This window comes from Gekko japonicus, unplaced genomic scaffold (genome assembly GCF_001447785.1).
Source record: "Gekko japonicus isolate JY-2015 unplaced genomic scaffold, Gekko_japonicus_V1.1 scaffold772, whole genome shotgun sequence".
Classification (NCBI taxonomy): Eukaryota; Metazoa; Chordata; class Lepidosauria; order Squamata; family Gekkonidae; genus Gekko; species Gekko japonicus.
Window position 1 is genome coordinate 420,128 of NW_015177031.1, and position 12,512 is coordinate 432,639.

The 12,512-nt window shown below is 46.3% G+C and overlaps 1 protein-coding gene across 1 annotated transcript in view; it reads left to right on the forward strand.

Annotated features, from left to right (window-relative positions):
• SHC4 (SHC (Src homology 2 domain containing) family member 4) overlaps positions 1-12,512 on the forward strand; it is a 65,478-nt gene that overhangs the window by 32,659 nt on the left and 20,307 nt on the right. Inside the window, exons 3-5 of the mRNA XM_015427918.1 lie at positions 4,762-4,825; positions 7,930-8,049; positions 11,208-11,261. Coding sequence (XP_015283404.1) covers positions 4,762-4,825; positions 7,930-8,049; positions 11,208-11,261 — 238 coding nt within the window. The remainder of the gene's footprint in view (positions 1-4,761; positions 4,826-7,929; positions 8,050-11,207; positions 11,262-12,512) is intronic.

Sequence of the window (12,512 nt, forward strand, 5' to 3'; positions counted from 1 at the left end):
CCCACGGTTGGAGGCCATGGCATAGCGGTAGCGCGGGGCTTAGGTTCCCTGTAGCGGTGCGCAGTGCGGTGCGGCTGGTGCGCTATGCGGGGCGCGGCGTAGCAGGAACGGAAGCTTAGCGTGTGCTGGTGCGAGCCAGGCCAGACTCAGCGGCATCCCATCCTCGTCGCCACTGTTATGTAGTGGGTTGCTGCATGGATAAACAACCGACAACGACGTGGTGCATGGCACGCTTTATTTGGTACACAACAAGAACAAGGAACAAACGGCCGGCAGGCCAACTATATACATACCTGGGGACACACCCCTAGTCACCATTGGTGGGTTTGAATCTCCCACCATGGTTCCCATTGGTTCCCCAGTGGAGGGACTAGGAGCCTAGTCCCTATTGTTCTTCCAGAGCCAAGCTCTGGCTGTTCGCTGGCCCCCAGTGGTGGTCAGCATACACTACAGGCTTTTCGTTTGATCCATTGGGAAGGTTCTTGTTAAGAGTGCAGTCATACATACAACAGGGAGGAAGTGCTATCGAGTACTTACTTCTGAGTACATGGCACAACCCTGTTCCTGTTTCACTCTTTTTAATCAAATCCCAAACCCCCATCAGGCACAGCTGTCAGCAGAACTGCAGCAATCCGAAGTAGACAAGACAGAGAAAATTTGTTATAGTAGAAAACCTCTTAGCAGTAAAAGCCCATACGTACCAGGAGTCCTGCATCTGTGCAGATCAAGAGCTTTCTACCTAGGGTTGCCAGTCTCCTGGTGAAGCCTGGAGATCTCCTGGAATTACAACTGATCCCCATACTACAGAGATCAGTTTCCTGAGAAAAGTGGGTGCTTTGGAGGGTTTACTGTATTGCATTATACTCCACTGAGGCCCCCTCACCACATCTCCAGGAATTTCCCAAACCAGAGTTGGCACCCCTACATGCAATGCTCCCAGTACAGTCTCCGTGTTTTCTGAGCAGAGGGAAAGTGCACACTTAGCACGTGCAAACAGCTTTGGTACATGAAAACCATCACCATGGAAAAATCCAGTGTCCAGTTTGCTGAACCTAAAGAAGTTATGAGCATGCAAAATATGTGTGTTCAGGTGACATGGGATCCACACGTATCAGGAGGATCTCTGCACAGTTTTCAGGCTCCCAGTACACATGAAAGTAAGATCTCAAGAGAGCTACCTGTAGTTTCTTTGTGTGTCCAAACAAGGCAAGATGATTTGTAGAAACACAGTATGCATTACTTTGTGCATGGCACATACTTTGAAAAGTTGCTGTAGAGAATAAGAGATTTTGATGTTCGCTGAGCGTTGATGACCTAGTCTCCAGTTCTGTATTAAAATGTAGACCTATGTTGAATAATAGTACTATATATTTGTGGGTTTGGTCAGAGTCCTGTGAGCCTTTTCCTGGGAGTAAGTTCTACTAAATAAAATGGGACTCATCTCTGAGTAGACCTGCTTAGGATTTCCCTTGATATGTTGGTGGTTGTTAGCCCCTCAATGTTCTCTAAGACGTATCTTCTGTTTTCAAACAGTTGCTGACATTTTGCTGTGCATTTATCATTGTTGCTGTGTCATCCTTAACACTGTTTAAAAAATTGTTTAAAAGTCATCAAGTGAGACGATATGGATGCCTTAAAGAGATTCCAAGAATGAGGCATTTCCACATTCGTATGCTGACTGCTAGGGAGCACAGAGTCGGTGACCTTTGGCAAAGTTAACTTTGTCTTTTTTGTTCCCTGAACTGCTTTGATGAGGATAATTAAATGCTGCATTGCGTGTCAAAATAAAGAATTCGACTGATCTGATATCAGAAGTTTCTTTGTTGGATATTGGGGGGTAAAATGCAGCGTGTCAATTGGCTATATGGTACGTAATTTGTCTGTCTTTGATGCAGGTCATTATGTGCTGCCAGTACATTATTAGTTGTCTGCTCTTTCCCCCATCTGTGCACAGAGAGGACCTTTAAAAGAGAAGAAGAGGTACATTTAAATCAGGGTGGAATAGAAATCTTACTAGTTTTTTTAATCTTATATTCTGACCCCTTAACAAATGCTTAAGGCAGTTTAACAATCAGTCCACACTTCTGTGCTCTCAACAATCCTTCAAAGGGAGAATCTAATGTGAAATTGCCACATTAGGATTCATTTGTGAATTCAAGACTGTGTCCCCCCCCCCCCCCCCCCCCTTAATAGGGACCTGGGATTCTTAATTCACTCACTTGAGGTGCTAATATCTTGTCCATCCACCCCCACATATGTAAATTGCTTTATTCGTAGCTCTGTAATTTCCCACTGTTTCTGTTTATGTCATTTAATTGTGCATTATGTTTTATGTTTTTGCTTACCTAACAACAGTTGGCAGTATGTCACGTTTATGATGATTGCATTGAATTGCATCTTACTTTGAACTGGCTTCTGTTTATAAACCCTTCCCACCACACCTTTTGGTTGTGTATATAAACTGGCTTGATGGACTTACACACCAGTGCATCTGATGAAGTGAGCTCTGGCTTACAACAGTTTATGCTGGAATAAATGTTATTAGTCTTTAAAGTGCCACTGGACTCCTGTTTTATTCAACTATTCTGCAAGATAGGTTAGGCTAGTAAACAGCAACCTGTCCAAGACTACCCAGGAAGCTGATGGGCTATGGGGCTCCAGCATCCAACCCTAAAGACCACCTTAACCCTGCCCTAGCTCTCCAGGAAGGAATATGAAATGAAATTCATCCCCGATGGAAAATGTTTTGGAAGGAGGGGAAAAAGAAACAGGCTCCCATTGAGGTTAACCTTGGCTGGCCTTTGGATAATGTACAGCAAAATGACATATAGGAGAGAATCTGAGATACATTAATATTACGTAAAATTGACCTAACACCTTGATCTTTAAAAAAGTCTGGAATAGGTGCTTGTTTTATCAGCGCTTCAGGAGGAGGAGGGTAGTTTTGTGTCTCTCTGCCCTCAAGACTTGGAAAATCAGACTTTTCAAGCAGGAAGACAGAATTCCATTACTGCACCCAACACCCCTCACTCTCCTATAAGCTCCTGGCAAAGATGACAGAACGAGCCATCCAGCAGTGCCAGCATCCATGGTGCCTCCAAGTCTTTTAAATGGGTTGCTACTAGCAGTCAGCATGGGTACCAGTGCTCTTGTTTTGTTGCTTGGGTGTTCAGTTCAGTGTCAAAGCAAAACACCTTGGCCAGGGAGCTCTCCTTGGTCCTGTAGAAATCAATTTTCTCCATCCTATTTGGATCCAGCTCCCTAGAATCTGTTATCAGTTGTATAAAGTGCTAGACTGAATCTGCAGCCCCATTGGAGGGCTTGTGAAGTCACATTGTCAATTCTTTCACCATTGAGAAAACTAAGGCAACTTCAGTCTGCCTAATCTAGAGGTGTCATTGAACACTGGAAATCTACTTAAGTAGAGTTCAGAAGACCAGGGCTCATACTGGCTGCTTCTGAACTCATGTGAGAACATCAATTGTCTTATGAGTGTGCTTGTATATCATGTTCTTTAAAGTGCAATTGTTGATTTGTGTGTGTGTGTGTGTGTGTGTGTGTGTAAAGTGCCATCAGGTCACAAATGACTTATGGCGACCTTGTAGGGTTTTCAAGGCAAGAGACTAACAGAGGTGGTTTGCCTTTCCCTGCCTCTGCATAGCGACCCTGGAATTCCTTGGTGTTCTTCACTGAACTGCTGTTAAAAAGCATTTAAAAAGTTAGTTGCTTACGTCATACTCTTCCAGGGTATAAAACAGAAGTACAGCCTGAATAAGGTGAAAGATTTATGACTGTAGCAAACTGAAACGAGAGGTTTAAGAGTCATAGCCAGGAGACTAACTAGAAGGAGGCTACCATTATTCTATATGGGACATGCAAAGAGAATGAATGAACATTTTGATTGTGTCTGGAGAGTAAAGACAGGGCCACAGTTTCAGTTCACATGTTTGTAATCCGGGTTTGTACCCTGACCTTTTGATCACTGAGGAGTTAAATGGAAGAGTATGAAGTAAGCAACTAACTTTTTAAATATAGAGCTTTGTGTCAAAGCAACAGTGCCCCTAGTGTCAGGGAGGACCAGGTGCACACTGTGGGGCAGGCGAGTGTCACCTAGCCCTGTCATAGATCTGGAATGTGGAGGGGTTTCCTCCTTCTCGTTCCCAGCTCTCTCCTGCTCAGCTACTGTGTGCTATCTTATGCTTGACCGTGTAGAAGTCCCAGCTGCAGTTTACACGGCTGGGAAAGTTAACGGCTTTTTTGCTATGCCTGCTTGCTTTGCCGCGCGTGTGAAATATATCAGTTGGCTTATGCTTACAGGGGGAATGTTTGATTTCACCATACGTTGGAGGCCCTAATACTGCCGGCGATTCCTGACACAATCTGTACACATGTTCTTTAGTACTGGAACCACTAATAAACAGTTATCTTCTTATGAAGCCCTGTGTAGTGTGACCTAAGGAGCCTGACAGCGAGTTGTCTTGATTTTCTGCTTTGGACGGCCAATCCCTCTTCCCTTTCCAAGCCTGCGGACTATGTGCTTCGGAGAGGCAGTATCCTGAGACAGATAGCCCTCTTCGTTATAAAGAGACTGGCTTGCCTTGGCAGGCTGCAAATAGTTATTTCCTGCAACACATTTTTCCTGAAACCAAAATGAACTTAAGTCTTTGAAAGAAACATTCACTGTGTGAAGTGGAGGTTATATTAATAAAGTCACAATTCAAACCAGTTGATCCTCTGTACTATTTGTTCTTTCTTTAAAAGGGAAGCGATAAGTCGGCTGTGTGAAGCTGTGCCAGGAACACATGGGGCCATCAAAAAGCGGAAGGTAAATATTACCCACTTCGTGGCTCAGCATTTTCCTTTGCATATGGCTCACTGCTCCCCCTAAAGAGCGGTAACTACTGGGGCAATTTTGCAGAGCTCCCTTTGGAGAAGAGAGACTGCTAGGGATTATCTGCCCATTGATAAGTGTAGCAACTCTATCAGTCAGTGGGCTCATGGACAGACCAGCAGGCAGTGCTCATTTGAAAGCAGAATCGCTCCCAAAGCAAAATCAGGTCCCTGAAGCCCAGAGACTCCTCCTGCGAGCCACCTGCCCTTTGTTTGCTTGGCCAACTTCAGATGGTTTGGACAATAATTTTTGTTTTGCACTCAAGAATGTACACTCCAGAATAACTCATGTCTATCCAGAATCTTTCAGTAGTATATACCAAAGAAGGCAATTTTTGCATAATGACAGGATAGCCTAGCTACATAGGGTGCTTCCAGAAAACCAGACACACATAGGATTAACTGGACTTAAAACTGTCTTATACAGCACAGTTTACCTCTGTTTAAAACCAGCATCATTTGGTGAGCTGTCTGCAGTGCTGTTCTAATACTAAACCGAAAGCTTCCTTTGGTCATGAAGGGATGCCTGGGCCTCCTACCCTTGCATCTTTATGGTGCAAGGGAGCCAGGGCCGGCCCCAGGTTTTTTTGCACACTAGGCGAGGATACCTTCTGGCGCCCCTTTCCCGTGCGCCCCCCAATTTTCAAACATAAATGCATTTTAGGAAGAATGAACAACACAAAATCAGAAAGGTTGTGAGGTCGGTGGGGCTGAGAGAGCTCTTTCAAGGACTGCCCTTGAAAGAACAGTTCTGAGAGAACTTGTGACTGAGCCAAGGCCAAGCCAGCAGCTGCATGTGGAGGAGGAGTGGGGGAATCCAACCCGGGTCACCCAGATTAGCCTGTGCTCCTAACCACTAATTCCTGAGGGTGGGGAGGCCAGTGGCTCCTGCTCCTCTAAGAGGAGGGCGGCTGCGCTTCTGAGCGCACTGAAAGACCCGGCGGCACGCAGCAGTCACCCACCCGGTCAGGAAAGTTGCAGGGCTTTTGGCGGGGAGTGGGCTTTTGGTGGGGGTGCCGGGTGCCAGTTTGGCACCCCTAAGGGCCGGTGCGCTCTAGGCGAGTGCCTAGTGAGCGAGCCGGCCCTGAAGGGAGCCATGGCTCATTGGTAGAGCATCCGCTTGGCATGCAGAAGGTTCAATCCCTGGCTTCTCCAGTTAAAAAGATCAGGTAGTAGTTGAAGTGAAAGACCTCTGCCTGAGATCCTGGAGAGCTGCTGCCAACCAGACAGTCCTGGTCTTGGTGGACCAATGGCCTGATTCAGTATAAGGCATCTTCATGTGTTGAAGCTTTGTCTCCCTAGCCGTGGCAATTAAAGCAGCAACTGAGGTGTATTGTTGAAAATGCCAAATTGGGACTGGAATCTGCTGGCTGCCTGGTGTGTCCTTGCTGCAGATGGGAGAGGCTTATGGACTCCCTTCCCCTTCCTACGCCAACCCTCTCAGGTAGCTTAAGCTTACACCTGGGAGAAGGGGGTTAACTTGTCAACAAACCATCTCTTCTTCTCACTTTTCACCGGTTGCAGCTCAGCTTCTTTCAATGGAAGGATGCTCTTCATGTATCTTCATGTGGGTTGAAGCCTTAGTTGTAGGGAGCAGTGGCGCAGGTGGTTAAACACCTGCTGTAATAACATCTACGAACTGCTGTAGCAGTTCGATACCCACCGTGGCCAGATTGAGCACCTGGCCCTTTGTCCCAGCTCCCGCCAACCCAGCGGTTCAAAAGCGCCCTTAACCAACTAAAGCGCGAGTAGATAAATTGGGAACCTACCTTAGAAGGTAGGGGGCACCCTCCCCCATTCCGGGGGTCGTTGGAGGGCCGGTTTCGGCGGAAGGTGAACGGCGGCGGCGGCAGCGAGCGGAAACATCAGTGGCGAACCTGACGGCAGCGGAGAAGGCGGAGCCAGGACGACGTGTGAGCGTGGTGGCGCAGGCGGGCGGAACCGTAAAGGACAGAGCCAGGACCGTGCCAAGCATGCCGCACGCCAGAGGGGCCCACCGATCCGCCGCGAAAAGAGGACCGCCAGAAAAAGAGAGGAGCCAGAAGCCGCAGCTGAAAGGAAAAAAAAAAAAAAGCCGACCCGAGGAAAGAACCCCCCCCTCCACTGGGTGCTGGTAGGGATGTCCCCACCCCTGATGAATTGTGGCCTTAGATAGGGATAATGGATAACTGTATAGCCGCTCAGAGACCCCTTCGGGGATTAGAGCGGGATAGTAAGACGAAAGTAATAAATAAATAAATATTGTTTTCATGTTGGACGTCATGGGGTTGGCCATTTCTGCGTCTTTGGAGTGGCTGCTGCTGAAGAAGCCGCACAGGGCAGGCCAGCTGGCCTACCTTGGAAGCTCCTTGACATTCCATGGATCGGTTGTGCCTTCTGGAGCGCCAGTCTGGTGTAGTGGTTAGGAGCACGGACTCTAATCTGGGAGAACCAGGTTTGATTCCTCAGTCCTCCACATGCAGCTGCTGGTGTGACTCCTTTGACTCCTTTGGGTAGTCAAGGGCAATGCTCCCTCTAAGCTGTGGAGTCCTGTGGGCAAAAATTCTACTTTGTGAGCTACCAGCATTAAAGTTGTGAGCAGGTGAATTGGCTACTGCATAAATTAGTTTGCTCTGGAGCCATCCTTCCTGAGCTAAGACAAAAATGTGTGAGCCGGAGGCTAAAAAACTGTGAGCTAGCTCACACTAACTCATCTTAGAGGGAACACTGGTGGGGCTATAAATCCAATCTCTTCCTCTTCTTCTTCTCCGCCTGCCTTGTGTCTCCAAGAGCCCATTACCTAACAGCTTGATATAAACCAGCTGATTTCACATCATCACAATTACTGCATTTAGACTAACACTGAAAGCTCCTTTCTTTTAGGGTACTCTAACCAGCATAGTTTCTGCTTGTGATCTACGAGTTGGTTGGCAACCAGGAAAAGATATCTGACAGTGTGTGTAGCATACCATGCAAGCAATGCATTTCCCAAAGCTTTGGGAGAAACTTCATTTCGTGGCTTCTAATGAAATATGAACAGGCATTCTCTTGTCTTTGCAGCCTCCGGCTAAATTTCTGTCTCCAGTTCTTGGTAAAAGTAACCTTCAGTTCTCTGGTATTAATATAAAATTGACCATCTCAACAAGCAGTCTGACTCTAATGAACAGTGAAACCCAACAGGTGGGTTGATTCCTTTTTTAAAAAAGCATACCTTTTGTATCTGTCTTTTTTTTGTTTTGTTCAAGCAGTCTTAGCCGAATTGCTTTATTTACAGCAATTGGCAATTTATAAATGGGTTCTTGCCAACTATACCAAGGTCCTGTTCCCACCAAGGGTTACCAGTAAAAGATTCGAGTCGGTTGTAGTTAAAATAGATGTCTTTTACTTTAAAATATATCTCGTACAAACAATACTGATGCACTCACACATTCAATCAAGTTCCTTAGAATTACAATATAAAAATAAGCACGGTTGCATTAGCGGGTAGGGGTGATGGTGGGCAATACTTATCTGTCTTGCAGCTTGGTTGTTCCAATGAAGAATGGATGGGAAGAAATAGAAAATAATGGGATCCACACTACCAGAACTAGCTGGACTTTGTGGGGGTCTCTTGACTGCAGATCAAGAGATCAAAGTAGAGGCAAGGGTTGGGGATAGCAAGTGGGACTCAAGGGGAGTAAAAGCAGATAGGGGTTGTTGCGGGGATTGCTAGCTAGGAAAGGCCAGGTGAATGGTCCTTTCCTTTTATGGGGGGTTCAAGAGATGGGTTGTGGCTGTGCCAACCTCTTGACCCACCTACCTGTTAGTCCGTCGCAAAAACAATCCTATTGGTTGCATGTAGGGAGGGGTGGTTACCTAAAAGGAGTGGCCAATATTGTAAACTAAGACCTACTCAGAGTACGGCATCCTGGGCAGGTGTGAAACCTTGGCGTCAAGATGCTCCATTGTAGTGTTGATGAAGCTGGCCATTCTATTGAAAACCAAATGTCCATTTGGCAGGAAATGCCTTCTCAGGAACAAAGCAGTGATGGGTGGTACGTGACCACAAACAGTTCTGCAATGGGGCTGTTTCTTCTCAGAGTTGTTGTTTCTCCTTGCTCACAATAATGGAGGTTTGTGCTTCTTCACCAGGCTAGGTAACTGTGTAGCTGAAACCTTATTTACGTGTAAGACATTTGCATGCACCTTAAGAACATAAGAACATAAGAGATGCCAATGTTGGATCAGGCCAAAGGCCCATCCAGTCCAATACTCTGTATCCCACAGTGGCCAGAAATACCAGTGCCATCAGGAGGTCCAGCAGTGGGGCCAGGACATTAGAAGCCATCCCACTGTTGACCCCCCCCCCCAAGCACCAAGATGACAGAGCATCACTTGCCCCAGAGTCCCTATCTATACCTTGTGGCTAATAGCCACTGATGGACCTCTGCTCCATATGCTTATCTAATTCCCTTTTGAAGCCGTCCATGCTTGTAGCCGCCACCACTTCCTGTGGCAGTGAATTCCAAGTGTTAATCACTCTTTGGGTGAAGAAGTACTTCCTTTTATCCGTTCTAACCCGACCGCTCAGCATAAGAATGTGTGGTATCACAACAGGTGACTTATAGTGTACAGTCTTCTGAGCCTATGTGTGTGTGCACAGTCCATTGTGTGTAGCAATAAATAGTCCATAAAGCAAATATCAATCTCATTCTCTAACAGCAGTACCAGTTGATCTGCTGAAAATGAAAGCTAATCCTAAATTATTTATTTTCCAAAATCATGATTTTGGGAATACTTTGGCAATACGTAGTGAACCTTTGATATGCAATATATATGTGGATAATTTGGATCTAGATTGATGCTTCTGCAGGTGCAAGAGTCTCCCCCCCTCCGCATCCCACAGTAGCCTAAAATGCCCCTCAATATCTTGTTCCTGGAGTCCCCCTCTCCCCCAAGAACTGGATCTGGAGGGGCTTTTTGGTGAGCTGCAGGAGGGGCGAGGGGGAATTGTGCTCCGTGAACACAATGTAGTCCAATGACTTTGTTTTGCTAAATGTTCAAACCATTTCATGTTGCTTTTTACAATAGACCTGGAAAACAGGTTGGTGGTATTATTACAGATGGGAAGATACACATGCTCAGAAAGGGGAATCATAGAGTTGGAAGGGATCTCAAGAGTTACCTAGTCCAACCCCCTGCACAAGGCAGGAAATTCACAAATACCTCCCCCACCACACCCACAGTGACCGCTGTTCCACACCCAGAAGATGACAAAAAAACCTCCAGGATTGCTTCCTGACCCCAAAGTGGCAATCAGCATTTCCCTCGGCATGTAAAAAAGGGCCACGAGAACTAAGCACTGAGGCAACCCGTCCTGCCCTCCCTCTCATGATCTGCCTAAGTTCACAGAATCCGCATTGCTGTCAGATGGCCACCTAGCCTCTGTTTGAAAACCTCCAAAGGAGAGCCCACTACCTCCTGAGGAAGCCTGTTCCACTGAGGAACCACTCAACCGCTCTAACTGTCCGGAAGTTCTTCCTAACGTTTAGCCGAAAACTCTTCTGATTTAATTTCAACCCATTGGTTCTGGGGCAACAGAAAACAACTCCACATCATCCTCTAGATGACTGCCCTTCAAGTACTTGAAGATGGTTATCATATCACCTCTCAGTCATCTCCTCTCCAGGCTAAACATACCCAGCTCCTTCAACCTTTCCTTATAGGACTTGATCTCCAGACCCCTCACCATCTTCGTAGCTCTCTTCTGAACACATTCCGGCTTGTCTATATCCTTCTTAAATTGTGGTGCCCAAAACTGAACACAATAACCTTGATAAAATCGCTGTTACCAGAATAAATTGTGGAGGTGATATGGCTATACATATGGCCCATCACTAAAACCAGGAGTCCAATTATAAGTATACAAGGAAACAACATCTGGCTAAATTATATGTGTACTAAAACTCTGTAACAGGTCTCTGTATGTGTGACTAGAATATATAGATAATAGTGACCACTGAGGAATGCCCTTCGGGGCCGAAACGTGTTTGGTCTTCAGTTGTAAATTATTTACCCATCATATGTATGTATAGAGGATAAGCTTTTATAGTCTGATCTTAGACAAAGTAATTTTTAATCAGGAAAGTTTTAACATGTGTACACCTTAATAAATATTTGTACTTTTATATATATGGTTTAGCTTGCTCCTGTCAAAGCATGTGCCACAGGTTGCCCCCACCCCTGTGTACACACTAGCTGTACTGCACATCTCAGATGGAACCTTGTTACAGTCTCCAAAGTGGCATAATCTGTACACAATATGGCACATGGGCATAATCCTTTTTTTAATTTTTCAGATTATTGCAAACCATCACATGCAGTCCATTTCTTTTGCCTCTGGGGGAGATCCCGTAAGTACATAAAGAATGTGTTCTGTCTAAACAGGCTCACCAAACTATCTTGCTTCAAATGCTCCCTCTAAGCTATGGAGTCTTGTGAGCAAAAATTCTACTTTGTGAGCCACTGGCATTAAAGTTGTGAGCCAGTGATTTGGCTACTGCATAAATTAGTTTGCTCTGGAGCCATCCTTCCTGAGCTAAGTCAAAAATGTGTGAATCGGAGGCTAAAAAACTGTGAGCTAGCTCACACCAACTCAGCTTAGAGGGAATACTGCTGATGACCCGATTTCCAAGTTAACTGGCTGGCTGTATTCCTGATTGTCCCTGAACGAAGGAGTGCACTGGTAGAGAGCATATGTGCTTGTTATGCTCAGTTCAGTCCCTGGTATCTTCAGTCAATAAGCTCTCTAAGAGAATACATGAAGCTGCGTTATACTGAATCAGGCCCCTGGTCCATCAAGGTCAGTATTGCCTACTCAGACTGGCAGCAGCTGTCTCTCAGGCAGAGGTCTGGCACATCACCTGCTACCTGTTCCTTTTTTTAAAAAACTGGAGATGCCGGGGATTGAATCTGGGACTTTCTGCATGCCAAGCAGATGCTCTGCCACTGAGCCACAGCCCCACCTCTAAGGCTGGGAGGAGCTCCTGCAAGAGATCTGCCAGTTTCAACAACAACAAAAAAACTGCCTTAGCTAGGTCTGACTCAGTATAAGCAGCAGTTTGTTGGTGAAAATAAATTCATTCATCTTTATTTTGCCTAGCTGCAAAATGGCCACCACAGCAGCCATCTCACCGATGAGTCCTGTAGCTTTAATTCTGTTATCAAAAAGAGAGCTAAAAAATCAAGTAGGGTTATGGGCTTGTCCCTATATCACTACAATGAGTGGTAAAAACATCAAGGACCCAGCGTTTTATAGTACATGTGAATCGTATTTGACAAACATTTTGTTTAACCTTTCTAGAAGGCAAAATGCTTTTTTATGCATTGCACTAGAAAAGTATACCATACAAGGCAGTTCGCTGTGCCCTGCTGCCAGGGCCGGCTCGCCCACTAGGCGAACTAGGCGCTCGCCTAGGGCGCGCCGGCCCTCAGGGGCGCCAAACTGCGCCCCCAAAGCCCCCCCCACCACCGCCCTAACTGGTTGATCGCCGCCGTCGCCATGGCGGCTGGTAAGGAGCAGAGGCAGGAAGCGCTGGGAGGTTGCGCCCTCTGGCCCCCGCGGTAGTTGAGCCCCCCCTCCGCACCAGAGAAAAGAAAGGCGG